Here is a 25,916-nt window from a genome sequence, read left to right as displayed (position 1 = left end):
CAGGAGCCCTGGCCGGGCTAGCTTCAGGCTAATTGGTGCTTGCTCCGGGATGGAAACGCTAGCCAGGAGTAATCACCCGGGATTGCGGTTAGCTAGTTGCGAAAATCCAGATGAAAATGTTCAGAGTTTGTGGTAGGAATCCGGGGATATGGGGAAAAAATAAAAATAATAATAGGTCCGTTATGCTCTGGTTTGAGTCACGTTGGTCGAACTGGCGAGAGCTTTCCGAGCTGAAGGTTAGCTGATGACCGCTAGCAATGGTTTGTTGACTGATAGCTGGTAGTTAGCTGGCTAGCTTCAGTTGAGGGATTCCAGATCCGAAGTAAACAGAAATACTTTAGAAAAAACACAGATCCACGCCACATTGGGTGAGGCGGGTTGCAGGAGAGTGTTTAGAAGTTGAGGTTTAGGAAAATATTTTAAAAAGATATGCGAAGAAAAAGATGTAAAAAGATATATACAAGGGACACGACCGGACAAAGACAAAGACGTCTGACTGCTACGCCATCTTGGATGGCGTGTAGCCTAAATGACGTGTAGCCTAAATGACAGTGAGTGTGAGACCAATTTGTTTTTCCTTTGTAACATTTTTTTGTGTGTTTCTTATTTTGTAAAACTTCTCTTGAACCAGGAAGTGTTGCTGTGTGGAACAGGCTGACAGGATGTTGTTATTCAAGTGATGCTGTAGTGGTTTATGCCTTTCCTGTTTTAACCAGATACACAGGCTGGGGGTTACACACAGTGTGCGTCCCAAATGACACCACATTCTATATAGTACATTACTTTTGACCTAAAGTAGTGCACTATTTAGACTAGGATAGGGTTCCATTAGGGTTACACACACACAGGGAATCCGGTTTCACCTGGTTTTACAGGCCATCTCTCCGTTTCCTTGTCATGCCATGCCTAAAGACACACCCAGACTCCCTGATTGATCAATATGTCCTTTTTAATGTTTACAAAGAGGTGAGATTGAGATTTTGTGTTTTAAATTATATATTTATCTTATTTCTTATGTAGGCCTACTATTACACAATGTAAATTAATTAAATAAATAAAAATAACTGTAGATTGATGTGTGTCTCAATATACTGTGCAATAATTTCCTCTCAACATAAAAGCTTGTTGTAGAGGTTATTAAAAGCAACAAACACACTGTGAACATGACAGTTAGATACATGACATGCTGGACAAAGGAAATTGATTCAACCCTGGTTTTTGTTGTTATTGTGTCAAGGCAAGCCCTTCCCAGCCCCAGCTCCCCTCCCCCATGCCAGATATTTGCCATGGCCAGCCGTTGCTAAGGGAAGTGACGACACCGACGTACGACAGATTGCTGAACGGCGAGAAGTCGCATATTATGGAAAAAGACAGACGCAGAGACAGTGGTGAAAGAACATAGCAAATTACAAGGGCAACGTCTTCAAAATCCATCTTCATCTTCGGAAAAGCAAGTCGGGATGATATCGAAAATAGCAAGAGCATAAACTACACATGTTAACCTTCAAAACAAACCCAGTATTATGGTTTTATGACATTAGGATTGTTTTAAAACTAGAGGTGAAAGAGAGTTTGTTGGATTGTAGCTAGGGACAGTGTTACTATATCCGGATAGATAGAGACTACGGGAAGCAGAAAGAAGAGAGAGAAAAATAAACCGTTTCTGGAAATTATTTTATCTTTAAAAAAATATTTGGACTGAAACTTTCTTGGACTTTTGCCTGAAACATTTTTTGTGGATTTTGAGCTAGCTTGCTAGCTATACATTCTCAATCATGGAATTGAGAGTGGGAAACCGATACAGACTGGGCAGAAAAATTGGAAGTGGATCGTTTGGAGATATTTATTTGGGTAAGTTTCTAATATAAAACAGTTAATAGTATTTATTTTCTCATCTTTTATTTTAGCTTTTTTATAGAAAGCATACATGACATTTGCTAGCTGGCTAACTCTTCAACGTCAGCTGTTGAGTTTTCGTTTTAGCCAGCTGATTCTAGCTAACGTTAGAACAAATTGTCCCGTTTGAATGTAGCTATCACTTAAATGCGCAGATTTATTTGTCAGAGTATATCTGTGAGATACTACACACGTCCATTGTTCTTGTTGGTGATATAACCACCTTCCTTGGGTGATCATAAACACTAGCTAAACCAGCTGGAAAGGTTTTAAGTCCATTGTTGTCGACCTTTTGTCAAGCTACAGACATACGTTTGGTTGTGCAGAAGTCAACCAGGAAGCGGTCTGTCTGTAACAATAAGCTAAGTACCAAAGCTGAATATAGTGTCTCTAAATGTCCAATTTGACTGTTAACTCACGATCTGCCAGATGCAATGGCTGACTTGACATATTGTACATGTTCACCACCGTTTATTATAATATAACTGTGTAATGCATTTCAGTTGTTATCAGTCCCTCTTGAAAACGTTAACGCGATGGAAGTGCGTGGAACACTATTTTCACTGGAGTGTTGTTGTACTAGCTATCTACTCCAATCCCTATTGACTGTAGTAGCAACTAGTGGTCAGATTGGACATGTTATGACATGTTCTGGTGGTTTGTATGTAGTGTCTGGATGAAAGTGCTGCTGCTCATCCCTTTTAGGCTCTCAGCTGAGATCAAGCTGGCCTCAGAACCGGGTGCATAGGGGTCCATGCATGTTATTTGATCATGACTTATCAACTTGTTAGGCATTACAAACTGTCTGTGGCCTAACCTAGATAACATGATGGATGGTATTTTGTCTGTTTTTCATTGATTATTTTCCTTCATTCAGCTTCAGCTGATTCATTGGGGGTGAGATACAGCAAGGTCATGTTTGTGACACAGAAACTGATGCAGGCCTGTGTGTGTGTGTGTCTGTGTGTGTCCAACTTCCATCAGGGTAGGTTGTGATGAGGGCTCATACCCTCACTTACCTCATATTTGTTTTACTTGCAAACAACAACTGGGCTAGACCTAGTTGGATCACTTGTTACTCTGGTTTTAACAACACCACAAGCCAAACTAGATTAAAAAGGACAACATTATTGTTCAATAATAAACATTTTCTTTTGCAACGGTGTGCACTACTGAATACACCTCCTAGCCACATCTTGTTGCGCTGAAAGGACTGGATAATTAGCTATATATTAATGACTCCACCACCTTGCCCACTGACAGGCTTCAGGGCCTATCCAATTCTTTCTGCCCCAGGCTACATGAAGCACTAATGTGTAGGAGGCTAGGGGTCAGCCAGCAGTGTAGGAGGCTAGGGGTCAGCCAGCAGTGTAGGAGGCTAGGGGTCAGCCAGCAGTGTAGGAGGCTAGGGGTCAGCCAGCAGTGTAGGAGGCTAGGGGTCAGCCAGCCGTGTAGGAGGCTAGGGGTCAGCCAGCCGTGTAGGAGGCTAGGGGTCAGCCAGCCGTGTAGGAGGCTAGGGGTCAGCCAGCCGTGTAGGCGGCTCGGGGTCAGCCAGCCGTGTAGGCGGCTCGGGGTCAGCCAGCCGTGTAGGCGGCTCGGGGTCTGAAAGGGGTTTGAAATCTGTCTGTAGTTTGTTATGATTGACAGCCGACCTTGCCCCCTATTGTCCTGGAACCAGTGTTGGAGGAGCAGGGGCTCTATTGTCCTGGAACCAGTGTTGGAGGAGCAGGGACTCTATTGTCCTGGAACCAGTGTTGGAGGAGCAGGGACTCTATTGTCCTGGTGTTGTCATAGACTAGTGTATGCTGGAGGTCTTTGTCTGGTGTGGTCCTCTGTCTCTGGTGGGGTGTTGGGCTGGCTGTGAATATATACAGACCACCACTGTCTTTGAGACAAACTAGACTTGCTGCTGTTTGAGTTGTCTACTAATGCTTTCCCTCTGTGTTCAGGTTGGAGTCAGAACAGAACAGTGTCTGGCCTCTCGAGTGGTGCGGTGGTCTAAGACACTGCATCACAGTACTAGCTGTGCCACTAGAGATCCTGATTCGAGTCCAGGCTCTGTCGCAGCCGGCCGCGACCGGGAGACCCATGGGGCGGCGTACAATTGGCCCAGCGTTGTCTGGGTTAGGGGAGGGTTTGGCCGGCAGGGATGTCCTTGTCCCATCGCGCACTAGCGACTCCTGTGGCTGGCTGGACGCAGTGCACGCTGACACGGTCGCCAGGTGTACAGTGTTTCCTCCGACACATTGGTGCTTCTGGGTTAAGTGGGCATTGTGTCAAGAAGCAGTGCGGCTTGGTTGGGTTGTGTTTCGGAGGACGCATGGCTCTCGACCTTCGCCTCTCCTGAGTCCGTACGTAAGTTGCAGCGATGGGACAAGACTGTAACTACCAATTGGATACCATGAAATTGGGTAGAAAAAGGGGTAAAAAAAAAAAGAACAGTCTCAGAGTGGCTGTCCTCTGTGTTCAGGTTTGGGGTTGTGTTACTGTGTTACTGACTTGTTGCACCCTCGAAAACTACTATGATTATTATTATTTGACCATGCTGTTCATTTATGAACATTTGAACATCTAGGCCATGTGCTGTTATAATCTCCACCCGGCACAGCCAGAAGAGGACTGGCCACCCCTCATAGCCTGGTTCCTCTCTAGGTTTCTTCCTAGGTTTTGGCCTTTCTAGGGAGTTTTTCCTAGCCACCGTGCTTCTACACCTGCATTGCTTGCTGTTTGGGGTTTTAGGCTGGGTTTCTGTACAGCACTTTGAGATATCAGCTGATGTAAGAAGGGCTATATAAATAAATGTGATTTGATTTGATCGTTAGGGCACAAAGCAAGCATTTGTTATTGGACAGCTACAGATAGAACCTCCAAGTTTCGCCTAATTTTCTAACGCTTCGTCCTTCGTGCCAACTGAACAAGACCCAGGTTGTGTTGTTCTGCTGGAGACTCTGACTGTTGTCTCCAGTGTGTCTGTCAGGACTGCTGGTGTCTTGTGTAGGTTACCACCATTACCTAGTTAGATAATACAGCCGTAATGTGCGCTGTTGCAGAGCGACGCAGAACAGTGATAACACTGGTGTGTGGGTGTCAGTCACTGTGTCCTGACACAGGGTGCTTCCCAAATCCACATTTCACACTATTCCATATATTGTCCACTACCTTTGACCACAGCTCTATGGGCCCTGTTCAAAAGTAGTGCAGTATGTAGGGAACATAGTTACATTTGGGACTTGGCCTGTCTCACATTGATGAGAGGAATCCACTCTAGAGAAACACCCCTGGTCTTTAATAAGGGCGTAGGCAGGCTGGCAGCTCACACACACAGAAGTGATGTACAACCTGTGGTGACGTGAGCCATCTCTTTATTGCATGTTTGTACAGTACTGCCCTGTTGGTAGATTAGCTGCTCTCACAGCAACAGCTGTACGTGTGGAGAAGTCGGCCCAGATGCTGCTTACAATGTGTTGCTGACAGATGTTTTCTTGGTGGAAGTCTGAATTTCACTCCTTCTTGTGTAGCGTTGTAAAATTCACTTAATTTCCCCAAAATTGCCTTATTCCATCATCAGCTTCCAGGAATCTTCCAACTAGATTCAGAACGCTTGACCCGAGTTCTGACGTTCTCAGCCTTCACCCGAGTTCTGACGTTCTCAGCCTTCACCCGAGTTCTGACGTTCTCAACCTTCACCCGAGTTCGGACGTTCTCAGCCTTCACCCGAGTTCTGGCGTTCTCAACCTTCACCCGAGTTCTGACGTTCTCAACCTTCACCCGAGTTCTGGCGTTCTCAACCTTCACCCGAGTTCTGGCGTTCTCAGCCTTCACCCGAGTTCTGACGTTCTCAACCTTCACCCGAGTTCGGACGTTCTCAGCCTTCACCCGACTTCTGGCGTTCTCAACCTTCACCCGAGTTCTGACGTTCTCAATTCTCAACTTGAAAGAAAGAAATCAAATAATAGTTTTACTCTTCCTTAACTAGTTGACCCTTTAGTTGGGGTCAGAATGGAAGACCTGGCCCTTACCTAATTCAGACAACGTTCCTTTTCCCTGTGCAAACTGTGTGTGAACTGTGTGTGCATCTCTTTGTGTCTGGCATGTTGTAACAGACCACTCCACCAAAGCCCCTGTTGTGAGATGTAATGATGTAACAGGTGCGTCCCAAATGGCCCCCCTATTCCCTATGTAGTGCACTACTATTGACCAGGGCCTACATAGGGAATAGGGTGCCATTTGCAGACACAGAGAAGGGCAGAACAGAGATGTCCTTGGAGCCAGAGAGTTATTGTTACAGCCAGCTGCTCTTAATGCCCTGTTCAGACACAACTACCTGCTCCATCGCCATTGGCTGAGTCCCAAATGGCCCCCTGTATGGTCATAGGCAGTGCACTGTTTAGGGGAAAGGGTGCCATTTGGGACTAAGCTAATAAGTATCCTGTTCAATGCTTGTTTTCTCTCCTACAACCCCTGTAGCTGTTTGCTTTCATGTGTAGATGGATGGAGGGCTGCTCACTCTGGTTCACTTCATACAATGGTGTAATCATGTTCTATCCCCTGTGTGTGTGTGTGTGTGTGTGTGTGTGTGTGTGTGTGTGTGTCACGGTGAGTGTGTATGTCTCTGACTGTGTGTGTGTTGCGGTAATCATGGTTTTGAACACAGCTGGAATCTCTTAAGGGTCTCGGTAGCGTGCTGTGTTCTGTTCTGTGTTCCTGGTCCTGTAAAGACCGTGTGTGTGTGTGTGTGTGTGTGTGTGTGTGTGTGTGTGTGTGTTGTCATGGGCAACGAGACGTGAGGATGAGGTCAGTGTTTGGCCTGTGATTGGAGAACAGGGTTCAACAGGGTGAAACTTTCTCAACGGTTGCATCCCAAAGGACACCCTATTCCCTATTTAGTGCACTACTTTTAATGGCTCTGGTCAAAAGTAGTGCACTATATAGGGAAGAGGGTGCACCCAACATTGCAGCTGTGCAGAAATGTACTATACTGGTCAACCCCCCAAAAAAATGCATTTGATATTATTTTGAGTCCTCTCTGTATGGGTTGTGGGAAGCCCAAGCACTGTCCAGGAACTGGATTAAGACAAACTAGAGCGCATGTTCCCCGTGATGATCCCATTGGCTTACACTAGGTGGAAGCTGTATCACTGAACCAGATTGTAACTGGATTAGATGAGGGCTGGCTAAAACCAGCCAGTGAATTAGGGCCAACTAGGCTGCTTATTGACAAGCAGTTTGTATTATTTGGTATGGGCTGGCTGGCCTTTTGGTATAGCCTCCCCGAGTGGCACAGCTGTCTAAGACACTGCATCTCAGTGCAAGAGGCATCACTGCAGTACCTGGTTCAAATCCAGGCTGCATCACATCCGGCCGTGATTTGGAGTCCCATAGGGCGGCGCACAATTGGCCCAGCGTCGTCTGGGTTTGACCGGTGTAGGCCGTCATTGTAAATAACAATTTGTTCTTAACTGATTTGCCTAGTTAAATAAAGGTTAAATAAAATAAAGGCATTGATCATCTATCTGTTTTAGGTTATGTAAAAAGTATTATAAAAAACAATGTATATCACCTTTCTCCTGAGAAACAAGAATAAGTGGTCTGAGTCATGAATAAGACTTGGAGCTGTTGGTTTTGTGACAGGTTTACGTGAAAATGGCTGATGTAATATTTGTCTGTGTCAGGATGTTGTCCCAGCCCTAGTGTTGGCTGTAGAGCCCAGTCTATCTGCATGTGTTTGGCTAGTGGCAACCAATCAACTCAGCTGAACACCAACCAGCCAATAGAGAGCAGAGAACTCAGCTGGAACACCAACCAATAGAGAGCAGAGAACTCAGCTGGGACACCAACCAACCAATAGAGGGCAGAGAACTCAGCTGGGACACCAACCAACCAATAGAGAGCAGAGAACTCAGCTGGGACACCAACCAACCAATAGAGAGCAGAGAACTCAGCTGGAACACCAACCAACCAATAGAGAGCAGAGAACTCAGCTGGAACACCAACCAACCAATAGAGAGCAGAGAACTCAGCTGGAACACCAACCAACCAATAGAGAGCAGAGAACTCAGCTGGGACACCAACCAACCAATAGAGAGCAGAGAACTCAGCTGGAACACCAACCAACCAATAGAGAGCAGAGAACTCAGCTGGAACACCAACCAACCAATAGAGAGCAGAGAACTCAGCTGGAACACCAACCAACCAATAGAGAGCAGAGAACTCAGCTGGGACACCAACCAACCAATAGAGAGCAGAGAACTCAGCTGGAACACCAACCAACCAATAGAGAGCAGAGAACTCAGCTGGAACACCAACCAACCAATAGAGAGCAGAGAACTCAGCTGGAACACCAACCAACCAATAGAGAGCAGAGAACTCAGCTGGGACACCAACCAACCAATAGAGAGCAGAGAACTCAGCTGGAACACCAACCAACCAATAGAGAGCAGAGAACTCAGCTGGAACACCAACCAACCAATAGAGAGCAGAGAACTCAGCTGGAACACCAACCAACCAATAGAGAGCAGAGAACTCAGCTGGAACACCAACCAACCAATAGAGAGCAGAGAACTCAGCTGGAACACCAACCAACCAATAGAGAGCAGAGAACTCAGCTGGAACACCAACCAACCAATAGAGAGCAGAGAACTCAGCTGGAACACCAACCAACCAATAGAGAGCAGAGAACTCAGCTGGAACACCAACCAACCAATAGAGAGCAGAGAACTCAGCTGGGACACCAACCAACCAATAGAGAGCAGAGAACTCAGCTGGAACACCAGTGTTTACAAACTCCTGACAGAAATTCTAACAGTCATCCATCTCTCTCTCTCTCTCTCCCCCCAGTCTCTCCACTACTAACATCATGTGTTGTTTAGAGATCTTTAAAACGCTGTTGCAACATTACCTGGCATCGCTCCAACTCCTAGTCTGTAAATCTACACAGTGATTAAACGGTGTGTTCATCTACTTAAAGGACTTATATAAAGTTGTCCGAGCTCTTCACACCCGGGGAAGCTGACCTGTTGTGTCCCTACTTTGAGAGTTGGGAATGTGTTTGTGTGCAAGCATTGAGTCTGGTGGGTGTTTTGCACTCGAGTTCTGGTCTCCAAGGTTTTACACCAGGTCTGGGATCTGTGTTGGTACATAGCTATGCTCCAAGGTTTTACACCAGGTCTGGGATCTGTGTTGGTACATAGCTATGCTCCAAGGTTTTACACCAGGTCTGGGATCTGTGTTGGTACATAGCTATGCTCCAAGGTTTTACACCAGGTCTGGGATCTGTGTTGGTTCATAGCTATGCTCCAAGGTTTTACACCAGGTCTGGGATCTGTGTTGGTACATAGCTATGCTCCAAGGTTTTACACCAGGTCTGGGATCTGTGTTGGTACATAGCTATGCTCCAAGGTTTTACACCAGGTCTGGGATCTGTGTTGGTACATAGCTATGCTCCAAGGTTTTACACCAGGTCTGGGATCTGTGTTGGTACATAGCTATGCTCCAAGGTTTTACACCAGGTCTGGGATCTGTGTTGGTGCATACAGACGCTAGCGTCCCACGTGGCCCATAGAAGTTAAGTCGTTTTTTTACTTTGAGCAGTGGCCAATATTTACAAAACATTGATGCAGTTTTAGTGTGTTTGTGTACAAAGTGTTCAATGTTTGGACACGTGGTGTTTTTTTACCAGACTGACTTTGGAGTTCCCCTCCCTCTCCTCACTGATAGCGTAACATGACATGCTATAGGCTCTGATTACCACCCAGCCCTGTGGATCTCTGTGTTCCTCTACGCATGGATGACATGATTGCACATAGTATATCCAGCCCCTCTGCCCCCCCCCCCCCCCCCCAGCCCTCACCCCGACTGAGGCTCAGAACAGTGAGAGATAAGCGGGGACAGGGAAGAGTCTAGGGGGGTTGGGGGATAAATAAGGGCCAGCTGCCTCCAGACTATGAAGAGAGAGGAAAGGGAGGAAGGGAGAGAGGAGTGGAGAGACTGTGGATCTGGCTGGCTGAAGAAAGCTCTACTTTCTACACTTCTTGAAATAAGCAACTCAGTGTTGAGAAATAAGAGGGGTTTTGTTAGCCAGTCAATTGGTGTAACACTCCTGTCCATTTCACACAGTGAAACAAATGGCAAACTGTCATACCAGCTTCAGTTACCCTCAACACACTCCATCTCCTCCTCTGTCCTTCTCTGTCCTCTCTTTCCAGCTCTCCTCTTCCCTCCTCTCCATCATATTACACCACCACCACCACCACCACAGCAGGAACCCATTATATTACACACCACCACCACCACAGCAGGAACCCATTATATTACACACCACCACCACCACAGCAGGAACCCATTATATTACACACCACCACCACCACAGCAGGAACCCATTATATTACACACCACCACCACAGCAGGAGCCCATTATATTACACACCACCACCACAGCAGGAACCCATTATATTACACACCACCACCACCACCACAGCAGGAACCCATTATATTACACACCACCACCACCACAGCAGGAACCCATTATATTACACACCACCACCACAGCAGGAACCCATTATATTACACACCACCACCACCACCACCACAGCAGGAACCCATCATATTACACACCACCACAGCAGGAACCCATCATATTACACCACCACCACCACCACAGCAGGAACCCATTATATTACACCACCACCACCACCACCACCACAGCAGGAACCCATTATATTACACACCACCACCACAGCAGGAACCCATTATATTACACACCACCACCACCACAGCAGGAACCCATTATATTACACACCACCACCACAGCAGGAACCCATTATATTACACCACCACCACCACAGGAACCCATTATATTACACACCACCACCACCACAGCAGGAACCCATTATATTACACCACCACCACCACCACCACAGCAGGAACCCATTATATTACACCACCACCACCACCACAGCAGGAACCCATTATATTACACACCACCACCACCACAGCAGGAACCCATTATATTACACACCACCACCACCACAGCAGGAACCCATCATATTACACACCACCACCACCACAGCAGGAACCCATTATATTACACACCACCACCACAGCAGGAACCCATTATATTACACCACCACCACCACAGCAGGAACCCATTATATTACACCACCACCACCACAGGAACCCATTATATTACACACCACCACCACCACAGGAACCCATTATATTACACACCACCACCACCACAGCAGGAACCCATTATATTACACACCACCACCACCACAGCAGGAACCCATTATATTACACACCACCACCACAGCAGGAACCCATCATATTACACACCACCACCACAGCAGGAACCCATCATATTACACACCACCACAGCAGGAACCCATCATATTACACACCACCACAGCAGGAACCCATCATATTACACCACCACCACAGCAGGAACCCATTATATTACACACCACCACCACAGCAGGAACCCATTATATTACACCACCACCACCACAGCAGGAACCCATTATATTACACCACCACCACCACCACCACCACAGCAGGAACCCATTATATTACACACCACCACCACCACAGGAACCCATTATATTACACACCACCACCACAGGAACCCATTATATTACACACCACCACCACCACCACCACAGCAGCAACCCATTATATTACACCACCACCACCACCACCACCACAGCAGGAACCCATTATATTACACACCACCACCACCACAGGAACCCATTATATTACACACCACCACCACCACAGCAGGAACCCATTATATTACACACCACCACCACAGCAGGAAGCCATTTATTTGTACTGTTAATTCGGTTGGTAACCAGTTTATAATAGCTATAAAGCACCTCAGGGGGGTTGTGGTATATTGCCGCGTCGAGCCTGAGAACAGCCCTTAGCCGTGGTATATTGGCCACATACCACACCTCCTCGGGCCTTATTGCTTCAGTAGGTCAGGTTGTAACTAGTTCCTGGTTTGATTCCTTAAGGGATGTCTGAGCATGTCTACACACACACTCCTGCGGTATGGGTAGGAGTAGAAGGGGAGCGTTCCCTGCTCAATGTGTCAAGACGTATCACATTCCTGTTAAGGTAATCCACACCCTGACTGGCTCCCCTAAAACGGTGTCTCACATCCTCTTCATGCCTACAGAATCCCTAGCCAAGATAACCCACACCCTGACTGGCTCCCCTAAAACGGTGTCTCACATCCTCTTCATGCCTACAGAATCCCTAGCCAAGATAACCCACACCCTGACTGGCTCCCCTAAAACGGTGTCTCACATCCTCTTCATGCCTACAGAATCCCTAGCCAAGATAACCCACACCCTGACTGGCTCCCCTAAAACGGTGTCTCACGTCCTCTTCATGCCTACAGAATCCCTAGCCAAGATAACCCACACCCTGACTGTTTTGTGTTTATAGCGAGAGCGTGTCTAACCTCTTAGCCTTTTTTCATCATGAGTTGGAGCTAAAGGAGAGGTGTTCTTGTTCTGTTGTTGCATGTTTCTGTGTTTCACAAGCGTGGTTGGCCACAGGGCAGGCCTGTTTGTGTAGACAGAGTGAAATCTGTGTAGTTTATTTCCAGGCATTGTGTTTATAGAGAGAGAGAGAAAGAGAGAGACCAGGTCTTTTGATGTTGATGAGTTGGAGCCTTGAAGCAGAACAACATGTTTGTGTGATTGGTGTTATATGCTGTTGCACCTTTCTGTGTTTCCCAACCTAAACTTGCTAGTTGGCCTGTTCAAATATACACACTACATAGACTGAATGCTCTGGATCTGAAAAGAGCAGGCCAGCGGTCATTGAGTTTGTTGTCCAGGCGTGTTTCTGAGGCGAGGGAGAGAGGCCTGTTGCTCTGCAGCCAGAGCGTGAACCTAGCTAGCCTCGCCTGATGTTAATAGAGGAGATCTGAACGTCTAGACTTACACCGTCACAACCATTATGCTAATATGCTGTGAACTGAGAGAGAGTCCTTTCCTTTTTGATAGCGATGCTGAAGGCAGTGTTGTCTGTGTGTGTTTATAGTTTTGTGCACATGCGTAGCTTCAGAGCATGTGTGTGTGTGTGAGCATAGCCTGAGTGCAGCAGAATGTGACAAGCTATTCAGTGGTGTGTCTGTCGTGTCTGTGTCGTGTCTGTGTTCTGTCCCTCCCCTGAACAATAGAGAAGCTCCATTTAGATGGAAATGGGCTGGTGATATGTCCAATGGAGCGTTGAGACACCATGATGGATACCCACAAACCCCTGCAGCCCTCCCACTGTGTGTGTGTTATGAAGGGGGTAGTGGTTAATGTAGGGTACATTTTAGTAGGTCTATGTTATGTAGTGGGAATAGTTTGTCATTGTTGAGTTGTACATGTTTCAATCAGTCTATTCAGGCCCCTCAATACAAACGATTCTAAATATGGCTGCCTGGAATGGGAATCACTGGTTCCTTCAATACAAACGATTCTAAATATGGCAGCCTGGAATGGGAATCACTGGTTCCTTCAATACAAACGATTCTAAATATGGCAGCCTGGAATGGGAATCACTGGTTCCTTCAATACAAACGATTCTAAATATGGCAGCCTGGAATGGGAATCACTGGTTCCTTCAATACAAACGATTCTAAATATGGCAGCCTGGAATGGGAATCACTGGTTCCTTCAATACAAACGATTCTAAATATGGCTGCCTGGAATGGGAATCACTGGTTCCTTCAATACAAACGATTCTAAATATGGCAGCCTGGAATGGGAATCACTGGTTCCTTCAATACAAACGATTCTAAATATGGCAGCCTGGAATGGGAATCACTGGTTCCTTCAATACAAACGATTCTAAATATGGCAGCCTGGAATGGGAATCACTGGTTCCTTCAATACAAACGATTCTAAATATGGCAGCCTGGAATGGGAATCACTGGTTCCTTCAATACAAACGATTCTAAATATGGCAGCCTGGAATGGGAATCACTGGTTCCTTCAATACAAACGATTCTAAATATGGCAGCCTGGAATGGGAATCACTGGTTCCTTCAATACAAATTATTCAAATTTATGTCTGCATAGAATGGGAATCACTGGTTCCTCCCGTTGGTGAGTTCTACAGATTTAACGGCATTTTGCTTCAATATTTTCTCGTAACTGAATGCGTGCAAAAAGACTGAGGGATCACATTGACAACTATACTATCAGGGTTACTAACTAACCCACATTGACCATTAACCCTTCATGTCTATACTAGCAGGGTTACTAACTAACCCACATTGACCATTAACCCGTCATGTCTATACTAGCAGGGTTACTAACTAACCCACATTGACCATTAACCCGTCATGTCTATACTAGCAGGGTTACTAACTAACCCACATTGACCATTAACCCGTCATGTCGATACTAGCAGGGTTACTAACTAACCCACATTGACCATTAACCCATCATGTCGATACTAGCAGTCTTGCTAATCAATCATGTTTATTTACTGGATGGGGAGTGATTTAAGGGTTACACACACATAGGAATCGATGATGGGCAGTGAGCTAGTGACTCTGGCTCTATACAACGCCATTTAGACACACTACACATCTCTCTGTGGGGGACACACGACACACACACACACAGCTGTAAATGCAGTAGCGAGGTGAAGGGAGGGAAGTGAAAGTTTTGGTTAGTTACATAACCTGTATAGAGTTTGTTACACCTCTAACAGAGGAACTAGTCCCATTTACACAGGCCGTACCAGGAGGATCCTGTCCATAACATTACACAGGTCGTACCAGGAGGATCCTGTCCATAACATTACACAGGCCGTACCAGGAGGATCCTGTCCATAACATTACACAGGCCGTACCAGGAGGATCCTGTCCATAACATTACACAGGCCGTACCAGGAGGATGCTGACCTGACCATAACATTACACAGGCCGTACCAGGAGGATCCTGTCCATAACATTACACAGGCCGTACCAGGAGGATCCTGACCATAACATTACACAGGCCGTACCAGGAGGATCCTGACCATAACATTACACAGGCCGTACCAGGAGGATGCTGACCTGTCCATAACATTACACAGGCCGTACCAGGAGGATGCTGACCTGTCCATAACATTACACAGGCCGTACCAGGAGGATGCTGACCTGTCCCTGAGATAACACAACTTGTTTTGGAGCTGGGCCTCTCTCTGCACTTGTGTTCAGAAAAGTACAAAGGATTGATTTCCCTATAATGCTGATGCACTTTTACATCAATATTTGTGTCAATTAGAAGACACTCTTTTCCAGTTCATTCAACTTCTGTTTAGTATGAAGAAACAGCCCCCTGTAATATGATGGGAGAAGTGAAGCCCTCTGTTTATAATTGAATCAGGAAAATCATCTGAATTATTGACACAAGTGAGTCTTGGCCAACCACAGTATTCGTGCATGTCCTCCAGTGGGATTGGACCAGGGTTGAGGAAGGGGACCTCGAGTGGGATTGGACCAGGGTTGAGGAAGGGGACCTCGAGTGGGATTGGACCAGGGGGAGGGGACCTCGAGTGGGATTGGACCAGGGGGAGGGGACCTCGAGTGGGATTGGACCAGGGGGAGGGGACCTCGAGTGGGATTGGACCAGGGGGAGGGGACCTCCGAGTGGGATTGGACCAGGGGGAGGTGGAAGGGACCTCCAGGGGGATTTAAATACCCCCTCCCTCCCCCATCCTTATATTGATCTTGGTGTGGGGGTTACACCAGGGTTACACCAGGGTTACGTTCATTAGGACACACCACTGTATAGCTGCTTAGATAGTCTCTCTCCATTTCTGACCTTTAGCTTTAGTTTGGTGCTTATTGAACCAGACCCACGGATGTTGTTGATGAATGGGTCGAGAACAGAGATTTTTGTTGGATGCTTGAGAGATGGTGTTGTCACCCATCTGTCCATGAACAGTAGGAAGGATGAGTGCTGAGAAGCAGTGTTATTGTTTTGCACCGTTGGTTATTTAGGGAATGCTGTCGTAACAAGTTGGTGACGATGAATACTGAGGGATCCCACTCTCCTACAGCCATGCCAGAAGATGGGGGGAGGGTGAGGAGGAGGCACAGAGTTATAGAGAGACTAGGGAAAGGGGGGGAAAGAAAGACAGTGAAAGGGAGGGATGGAGAGACTGTAAAAGAGAGTAGGTGGTAGAGTTGGTGCTCATGACTCAGACAGCCAATCACGGACAGGATGTGTTGTCAGCAGGAACTGAGATGGTTTAATCATGGACAGGATGTGTTTTAAGCAGGAACTGAGATGGTTTAATCACGGACAGGATGTGTTTTCAGCAGGAACTGAGATGGTTTAATCACAGACAGGATGTGTTTTCAGCAGGAACTGAGATGGTTTAATCACAGACAGGATGTGTTTTCAGCAGGAACTGAGATGGTTTAATCATGGACAGGATGTGTCTCTGTAGGGCCGTGTTTGATTGACACTGGGATGGCTTGGGCTGCTCATACATTTACTGATGAGTAAAGCTGATCGAGGCATTTGTTTTCTAATGAAGTGGATTATAATGTGATGATGCTGTCGGGCTGGGCGATATATCAAATTAATTCAAATGACTGTTTTTGCGTGATATTCCCATTACCTGTATTGCAGAATCAAACATTTTTGTTTTTTATGAGTGTTTATGTCCGCTTGTTCTCATGTCTTCTTGGTCTCGTTCGCTCCTTCTCTGCTGTGCACCTTCCCATTTACACCAGAGATCTGGATAATGTGACGAGATGCTCATGTCTCCACCCTAACAATGGGAGTCGTTGTCCGAAAGGCAGGCGACAAGCTTAGGTCCAAAATAAGTGCATAGAAACGCATTGGGCTTATTTTTCGACAGATTTTGCCGAGTGAAACCTCTTGCTTCTCCTCTTCCTCTATAGTTTACATACACACCCCAAGCCCCTGCTACCAAGCCCCTCCCCCTGTCACTCACAACAACCAATAATGAGAGATCACTCCTTCCTCTCTGACAAGTGGTGGATACCACATTGAGACATTATTGTACTGTAATAGAGAAGTTAACCTTTCAAACCATACCCTGTTTATGTCTCAACTCCTCAGATTGAGAGCAGAGCAGACGCTACTGCAACAGGAGTATCAATGAACATTGATTCTGGAAAATGAATGCCCAATTTGTTTCACGTGCATTACAGTATCACATATCGCCAGCAGCATTTTAGTCAAATAAAGACAGTTATACTAGTTGTTTAGTCTGTGTTTTATAAAAACAATTATACAAGGAATTTTCAACTTGTTGTCATTCTGATAAATCAGGTAGCCCTCTTGATTCCAACATGTGAACAAAGTGGACAGGCTAACATGCTGTTCAAACAGCTGGAGATGTACAGAAGGGTGTGTTCATCACAATCTGTTCTGCCTTGTTAGCTAGCAGATAGATCCAAATCTCTCTCATTCACTCTCTCCCTCCGACTCAGCAAGATATCCTGCTCGCTTGTAAGATTCACTGATGAGATGTCACTCTAGGTGACAATTTCCTTCCTTCAGTTTAAAGATCTCCTTCCTTCAGTTTAAAGATCTCCTTCCTTCCTTCAGTTTAAAAATCTCCTTCCTTCCTTCAGTTTAAAGATCTGCTTCCTTCCTTCAGTTTAAAGATCTACTTCCTTCCTTCAGTTTAAAGATCTCCTTCCTTCCTCCAGTTTGTAAAGATCTCCTTCCTTCCTTCCTTCAGTTTGTAAAGATCTCCTTCCTTCCTTCCTCCAGTTTGTAAAGATCTCCTTCATTCCTTCCTTCCTTCAGTTTGTAAAGATCTCCTTCCTTCCTTCCTCTAGTTTGTAAAGATCTCCTTCCTTCCTTCCTCTAGTTTGTAAAGATCTCCTTCCTTCCTTCCTCCAGTTTGTAAAGATCTCCTTCCTTCCTTCCTCCAGTTTGTAAAGATCTCCTTCCTTCCTTCCTCCAGTTTGTAAAGATCTCCTTCCTTCAGTTTGTAAAGATCTCCTTCCTTCCTTCAGTTTGTAAAGATCTCCTTCCTTCCTTCCTCCAGTTTGTAAAGATCTCCTTCATTCCTTCCTTCAGTTTGTAAAGATCTCCTTCCTTCCTTCCTTCCTCTAGTTTGTAAAGATCTCCTTCCTTCCTTCCTTCCTCTAGTTTGTAAAGATCTCCTTCCTTCCTTCCTCCAGTTTGTAAAGATCTCCTTCCTTCCTTCCTCCAGTTTGTAAAGATCTCCTTCCTTCCTTCCTCCAGTTTGTAAAGATCTCCTTCCTTCAGTTTGTAAAGATCTCCTTCCTTCCTTCAGTTTGTAAAGATCTCCTTCCTTCCTTCCTTCAGTTTGTAAAGATCTCCTTCATTCCTTCCTCCAGTTTGTAAAGATCATGTTTTATTATGTCCGATTGTTCCCATGTTATCTTTTTGGTCTTGTCTCATTCGCTCCTTCTGTGCTGTATGCACCTTCCCATTTACACACTCACCAAGCCCATCCCCCTGCCACCAAGCCCCCCCCCCCACCACCACTCACAACAACAAAGATGAGCGATCACTTCTTCCTCTCTGACAAGCAGTTTCACCTCACTATTTTCATTTTAGGTTTGGTCCAACAGAATGGGTCATATGGACACCACAACACATGGAGACGTTATTTTACTGTAATAGAGAAGATATCCTTTCTAATGAAACCCTGTTTGTCTCAACTCCTCAGATTGAGAGCAGAGCAGTAACTACTGAAACAGGAGTATCAATGAACATTGATTCTGGAAAATGAATTCTCAGTGTATCGCACGCTGCATTTGGGTACCACTAGCAGCATCTGAACCAGACTGTTATACTGGCTGTCTGGTCTGTGTTATATAATACCACTAGCAGCATCTGAACCAGACTGTTATACTGGCTGTCTGGTCTGTGTTATATAATACCACTAGCAGCATCTGAACCAGACTGTTATACTGGCTGTCTGGTCTGTGTTATATAATACCACTAGCAGCATCTGAACCAGACTGTTATACTGGCTGTCTGGTCTGTGTTATATAATACCACTAGCAGCATCTGAACCAGACTGTTATACTAGCTGTCTGTTTTTATAAATGTACAATAAGCATATAACACAGTTTATATAAGGAATTGGCAACTTGTTCTCATTCTGATAAATCAGGTAGGACACTTGATCCCAACATGTGAACAAAGTGGACAGGCTAACATGCTGTTCAAACAGCTGGAGATGTACAGAAGGGTGTGTTCATCACAATCTGTTCTACCTTGTTAGCTAGCAGATATATTTTAAGTTTAGCCAACTTGGATCTAAGTATTTAGCTGTCTACTTACTAGCACGTGGGCTTGTGCTTGACAGATTGTTTGAGAGCTGTGTTAATTTTCTATAATGCCTGCTACGTTATTAGTGACTGTGCATTATGCATGGTTCTGGTTACATCTGTACATTTTTATAGACAGACCTGAAAGCCAGATCTATGATTATTGCAACAACAACAAAATGCAGTTAGAACTATTTAACCTAGCGGTTATGCGCTTTGGTCCATTAACCGAATGGTCACTGGTTCGAATCCCAGAGCCGGCTAGGTAAAAAAACAATATGTTGATATGCCTTTGAGCGCCCTTAACCTTAATTACTCCTGTAAGTTGCTCTGAATAAGAACATCTACTAAAATACTAACGTGTTAATATCTTATGGTTGTGGAAGACATATATTCAGCCAAGGTATCATTTCACAATCCCTGAATTCATTAGATTATTGCTGACTGTTTTAAATGCCGTGTATTTGACCTTTAATTGTACAACAGCTTATTTAGAGAACATTTAACAAACGGAGATATACAGTACCAGTCAAACGTTTGGACACCTACTTATTCAAGGTTTATTTTATTTTTACTGTTTTCTACATTGAAGACATCAACTATGAAATAACATATGGAATCATGTAGTAACCAAAAAAGTGTTAAACAAATCAAAATATATTTAGATTCTTCAAAGTAGCCAACCTTTGCCTTGATGACAGCTTTGCACACTCTTGGCATTCTCTCATAAACCCTTGAATGTGTTGGTGTGTCCAAACTTTTGACTGATACTCTATCTCTCCATCTCTCTATCTATCTAATTGCCCATAAGTTTGAGAAAATCAAGATGAGTTTTAGGCCTTTTCGCCCAGCCCTATGATCCTGTGGTGTGGATGTATGAGTGATCCTGTGGTGTGGATGTATGAGTGAGCCTATGATCCTGTGGTGTGGATGTATGAGTGAGCCCTATGATCCTGTGGTGTGGATGTATGAGTGAGCCCTATGATCCTGTGGTGTGGATGTATGAGTGAGCCCTATGATCCTGTGGTGTGGATGTATGAGTGAGCCCTATGATCCTGTGGTGTGGATGTATGAGTGAGCCCTATGATCCTGTGGTGTGGATGTATGAGTGAGCCTATGATCCTGTGGTGTGGATGTATGAGTGAGCCTATGATCCTGTGGTGTGGATGTATGAGTGAGCCCTATGATCCTGTGGTGTGGATGTATGAGTGAGCCCTATGATCCTGTGGTGTGGATGTATGAGTGAGCTCTATGATCCTGTGGTGTGGATGTATGAGTGAGCCCTATGATCCTGTGGTGTGGATGTATGAGTGAGCCCTATGATCCTGTGGTGTGGATGTATGAGTGAGCCCTATGATCCTGTGGTGTGGATGTATGAGTGAGCCCTATGATCCTGTGGTGTGGATGTATGAGTGAGCCCTATGATCCTGTGGTGTGGATGTATGAGTGAGCCCTATGATCCTGTGGTGTGGATGTATGAGTGAGCCCTATGATCCTGTGGTGTGGATGTATGAGTGAGCCTATGATCCTGTGGTGTGGATGTATGAGTGAGCCCTATGATCCTGTGCGTGTAATTCGGCTACAACATCTGGTCTGTGAATATTTCCATTTCGTGATGTGCGGCGGAGATGTAGTGTAAGACTTGTTCGGTAACGAATCCAGTTTCTTAAAGAATCCTGCAATGTTTCTTAAGATAGTCAATGAAAAAGTTGACCAGTTCTGAGTGTTAATTTCAAATCTGTTTGTATTTCTCTCTAGGTACTGATATCTCAGTAGGAGAGGAGGTGGCCATCAAGCTAGAATGTGTGAAGACCAAACACCCGCAGCTCCACATCGAGAGCAAGATCTACAAGATGATGCAGGGAGGAGGTACGACACTACACCATCCATCTGTCCCACTGGCCTAGTGGCCATCCTACCAGCTCTCATCTAGATCACTCCTGTAACTGGCCTAGTGGTCATCCTACCAGCTGTCATCTAGATCACTCCTGTAACTGGCCTAGTGGTCATCCTACCAGCTGTCATCTAGATCACTCCTGTAACTGGCCTAGTGGTCATCCTACCAGCTCTCATCTAGATCACTCCTGTAACTGGCCTAGTGGTCATCCTACCAGCTCTCATCTAGATCACTCCTGTAACTGGCCTAGTGGTCATCCTACCAGCTCTCATCTAGATCACTCCTGTAACTGGCCTAGTGGTCATCCTACCAGCTCTCATCTAGATCACTCCTGTAACTGGCCTAGTGGTCATCCTACCAGCTCTCATCTAGATCACTCCTGTAACTGGCCTAGTGGTCATCCTACCAGCTCTCATCTAGATCACTCCTGTAACTGGCCTAGTGGTCATCCTACCAGCTCTTATCTACTCAAAGTAGGTGGACACTAGAGGTCGACCGATTATGATTTTTCAACACCGATACCGATTTATTGGAGGACCAAAAAAAGCCGATACCGATTAATCGGCCGTTTTTAATTTTTTTTAAATTTTTTTAAAATTAAATACAAAAAAATACATTTTTCTTTTTTTTTTGTAATAATGACAATTACAACAATACTGAATTAACCCTTACTTTAACTTAACATAATACATCAATAAAATAAATTTAGCCTCAAATAAATAATGAAAAATGTTCAATTTGGTTTAAATCATGCAAAAACAAAGTGTTGGATAAGAAAGTAAAAGTGCAATATCTGCCATGTAAGAAAGCTAACGTTTAAGTTCCTTGCTCAGAACATGAGAACATATGAAAGCTGGTGGTTCCTTTTAACACGAGTCTTCAATATTCCAGGTAAGAAGTTTTAGGTTGTAGTTATAGGAATTATAGGACTATTTCTCTCTATACGATTTGTATTTCATATACCTTTGACTATTGGATGTTCTTATAGGTACTTTAGTATTGCCAGTGTAACAGTATAGCTTCCGACCCTCTCCTCGCTCCTACCTGGGCTCGAACCAGGAACACATCGACAACAGCCACCCTCGAAGCAGCGTTACACATGCAGAGCAAGGGAAACAACTACTCCAAGTCTCAGAGCGAGTGACGTTTGAAACGCTATTAGCGCGCACCCGCTAACTAGCTAGCCATTTCACATGGGTTACACCAGCCTAATCTTGGGAGTTGATAGGCTGGAAGTCATAAACAGCGCAATGCATTACAAAGAGCTGCTGGCAAAACGCACGAAAATGCTGTTTGAATGAATGCTTACGAGCCTGCTGGTGCCTACCACCGCTCAGTCAGACTGCTCTATCAAATCATAGACTTAATTATAATATAATAAACACACAGAAATCCGGAAACTAAGGCTCGTATTCGACCATATTAATGACCTATCATCTCGAACAAAACGTTTATTCTTTCAGTGAAATACGGAACCGTTCTGTATTTTATCTAACAGGTGGCTAAGTCTAAATATTCCTGTTACATTACACAACCTTCAATGTTATGTCATAATTACGTAAAATTCTGGCAAATTAGTTCGCAACGAGCCAGGCAGCCCAAACTGTTGCATATACCCTGACTCTGCGTGCAATGAGCGCAAGAATAATGACACAATTTCACCTGGTTAATATTGCCTGCTAACCTGGATTTCTTTTAGCTAAATATGCAGGTTTAAAAATATATACTTCTGTGTATTGATTTTAAGAAAGACATTGATGTTTAGGGTTAGGTACAGTCGTGCAACGATTGTGCTTTTTTCGCAAATGCGCTTTTGTTAAATCATCCCCATTTGCCGAAGTCGGCTGTCTTTGTTAGGAAAAAATAGTCTTCACAGTTCGCAACGAGTCAGGCAGCCCAAACTGCTGCATATACCCCGACTCTGTTTGCAAGAGAAGTGACACATTTTCCCTAGTTAAAAGAAATTCATGTTAGCAGGCAATATTAACTAAATATGCAGGTTTAAAAATATATACTTGTGTATTGATTTTAAGAAAGGCATTGATGTTTATGGTTGGAGCAACGTGTACCTAAGCGATTATATGCAACGCAGGACAGGCTAGATAAACTAGTAATATCATCAACCATGTGTAGTTAACTAGTGATTATGATTGATTGTTTTTTATAAGATAAGTTTAATGCTAGCTAGCAACTTACCTTGGCTTCTTACTGCATTCGCGTAACAGGCAGGCTCCTCATGGAGTGCAATGTAAAGTAGGTGGATAGAGTGTTGGACTAGTTAACCGTAAGGTTGTAAGATTGAATCCCCGAGCTGACAAGGTAAAAATCTGTCGTTCTGCCCCTAAACAAGGCAGTTAACCCACCGTTCCTAGGCCGTCATTGAAAATAAGAATGTGTTCTTAACTGACTTGCCTAGTTAAATAAATGTCAAAAAAATATATTTAAAAAATCGGCCAAATTCGGCGTCCAAAAATACCGATTTCCGATTGTTATGAAAACTTGAAATCGGCCCTAATTAATCGGCCATTCCGATTAATCGGTCGACCTCTAATGGACACCCCTTCAAATGAGTGGATTTGGCTATTTCAGGCACACATGTTGACAGGTATAGAAAATCGAGCACACGAGCACACAATGGCCCGTACTGAACAGCTCAGTGACTTTCAACGTGGCACCGTCATAGGATGCCACCTTTCCAACAAGTCAGTTTGTCAAATTTTTGCCCTGCTACAGCTGCCCCGGTTAACTATAAGTGCTGTTATTGTGAAGTGGAAACGTCTAGGAGCATCAACGGCTCAGCCGCAAAGTGGTAGGCCACACAAGCTCACAGAACAGGACCGCAGAGTTCTGAAGCACGGAGCTCTTAAGAATCGTCAGTCCTCGGTTGCAACACTCACTGCTGAGTTCCAAACTGCCTCTGGAAGCAACGTCAGCACAAGAACTGTTCGTCAGGAGCTTCATGAATTGAGTTTCCATGGCCGAGCAGCCACATACAAGCCTAAGATCACCATGTGCAATGTCAAGTGTCGGCTTGAGTGGTTTGAAGCTTGCAGACATTGGACTCTGCGGCAGTGGAAATGCTTTCTTTGGGGTGATGAATCACGCTTCACCATCTGGCAGTCCGACGGGCGAATCTGGGTTTGGAGGATGCCAGGAGAAAGCTACCTGCATTGGACTGGGGGCTGTTTTCATGGTTTGGACTAGGTCCCTGAGTTCCAGTGAAGGGAAATCTTAACAATCCAGCATATAATGACATTCTAGACGATTCTGTGCTTCCAACTTTGTTGCAACAGTTTGGGGAAGGCCCTTTCCTGTTTCAGCATGACAATGCCTCCGGGCACAAAGCAAGGTCCATAAAGAAATGGTTTGCCGAGATCGGTGTGGAAGAACTTGACAGAGCCCTGACCTCAACCCAATCAACACCTTTGGAATGAATTGGAACGCCGACTGCGAGCCAGGCCTAATCGTCCAACATCAGTGCCCGACCTCACTAATGCTCTTGTGGCTGAATGGAAGCATGTCCCTGCAGCAATGTTCCAACATCTAGTGGAAAGCCTTCCCAGAAGAGTGGAGGCTGTTATAGTAATAAAGGGGGACCAACTCCATATTAATGCTCGTGATTTTGGAATGAGATGTTCGACACTTTTGGTCATGGAGTGTATATCCCTGTAACTGGTGTTTTGGTCACTCTACCGATTCTTATCCTATATCAGACTGGTAACTGCCCTGCATTGTGCTGCACTGTGCTGGGTCCATACCAGAACACACCATCCTTTAATGTACTGCTACTTATCTAACTACATTCACTCATCTCAACACATCCCTCTTATATACAGTCCTCTCACCCCTCCTTACCCCAATCACTCCCCTAACTTAAATAATAATCCAATCCCCTTACCCACCCCCCTCCATTCACTCCAGTTCTCTGACCCCGTCTGCCAGATGGCTCTAGTCCAGGCCTGACCTATTGATCCTGGTGTAGATGGAGAGTGTGGTGTAAATAGCTGAGGTGAAAAAGTCAACGGCTTGCTCCCATCAAACAGCCTGTAGTGGGCTATCAGAAAGACTTCAAAATAGAAAGGAAACCCTGTACTCACTGGAATACTGTAGTAGTTTGAATGTATCCACAAGCATTTCGCTACACCCGTAATAGCATCTGCTAAATATGTGACTAATACAATTTGATTTGTATTGTTGACCTCTTACTGGAATACTGTTGCAGTTTTAATGTATTGTTGACCTCTGCTGCTGCTAAAATACATTTATCTGCTGAAGTATTCCAGTGAGTGTGGGTTTACCTTCTTCTCATTGTAATTAGCTGAGTAACAGGACCGAGCCAGTTAGCCCTGGGGTTAACCCTATCTACATTTACATTCAGTCTCGCCACTATGTCAGTCCAGATCCTCTGTGACCTTTACCCTGGCCGTTCAGTCAGTCCGGATCCTCCGTGACCTTTACCCTGGCCGTTCAGTCAGTCCGGATCCTCCGTGACCTTTACCCTGGCCGTTCAGTCAGTTCGGATCCTCTGTGACCTCTACCCTGGCAAGTCAGTCCGGATCCTCTGTGACCTTTACCCTGGCCGTTCAGTCAGTCCGGATCCTCTGTGCATGTGTGTCCTAGTCCCACTGACCAGTGTGTTGTTTAAAGTGGGTTTTCACCCTCCAAGGTGTGTTGTTTAATGGTGTGTTCCCCCCCCCCCCTCCAGGGTGTGTGTTTAATGGTGTGTTTCCCCCCCCCCCTCCAGGGTGTGTGCTGTTTAATGGTGTGTTTCCCCCATGCGGTGTGTGCAAGTGCAAGCTTTTGTGTGTGTAACAGCCTGCACTCCCAGTAACAGGC

At 45.2% G+C, this 25,916-nt stretch overlaps 1 protein-coding gene across 2 annotated transcripts in view; it reads left to right on the top strand.

Moving 5' to 3' along the window:
* The first annotated feature begins 1,297 nt into the window (after nt 1-1,297).
* LOC115161922 (casein kinase I) overlaps nt 1,298-25,916 on the top strand; it is a 59,253-nt gene continuing 34,634 nt past the window's right edge. The window contains exons 1-2 of one of the 2 annotated variants that reach the window (XM_029713176.1): nt 1,298-1,851; nt 20,942-21,052. In XM_029713176.1, the coding sequence (XP_029569036.1) occupies nt 1,776-1,851; nt 20,942-21,052 (187 nt within the window). In that variant the 5' untranslated portion in view covers nt 1,298-1,775. The remainder of the gene's footprint in view (nt 1,852-20,941; nt 21,053-25,916) is intronic. The other variant, XM_029714001.1, reaches the window with a different exon arrangement.

The sequence above is a fragment of the Salmo trutta genome, chromosome 1 (assembly GCF_901001165.1).
Source record: "Salmo trutta chromosome 1, fSalTru1.1, whole genome shotgun sequence".
NCBI lineage: Eukaryota > Metazoa > Chordata > Actinopteri > Salmoniformes > Salmonidae > Salmo > Salmo trutta.
This window is presented reverse-complemented; position numbering and strand designations above follow the sequence as displayed.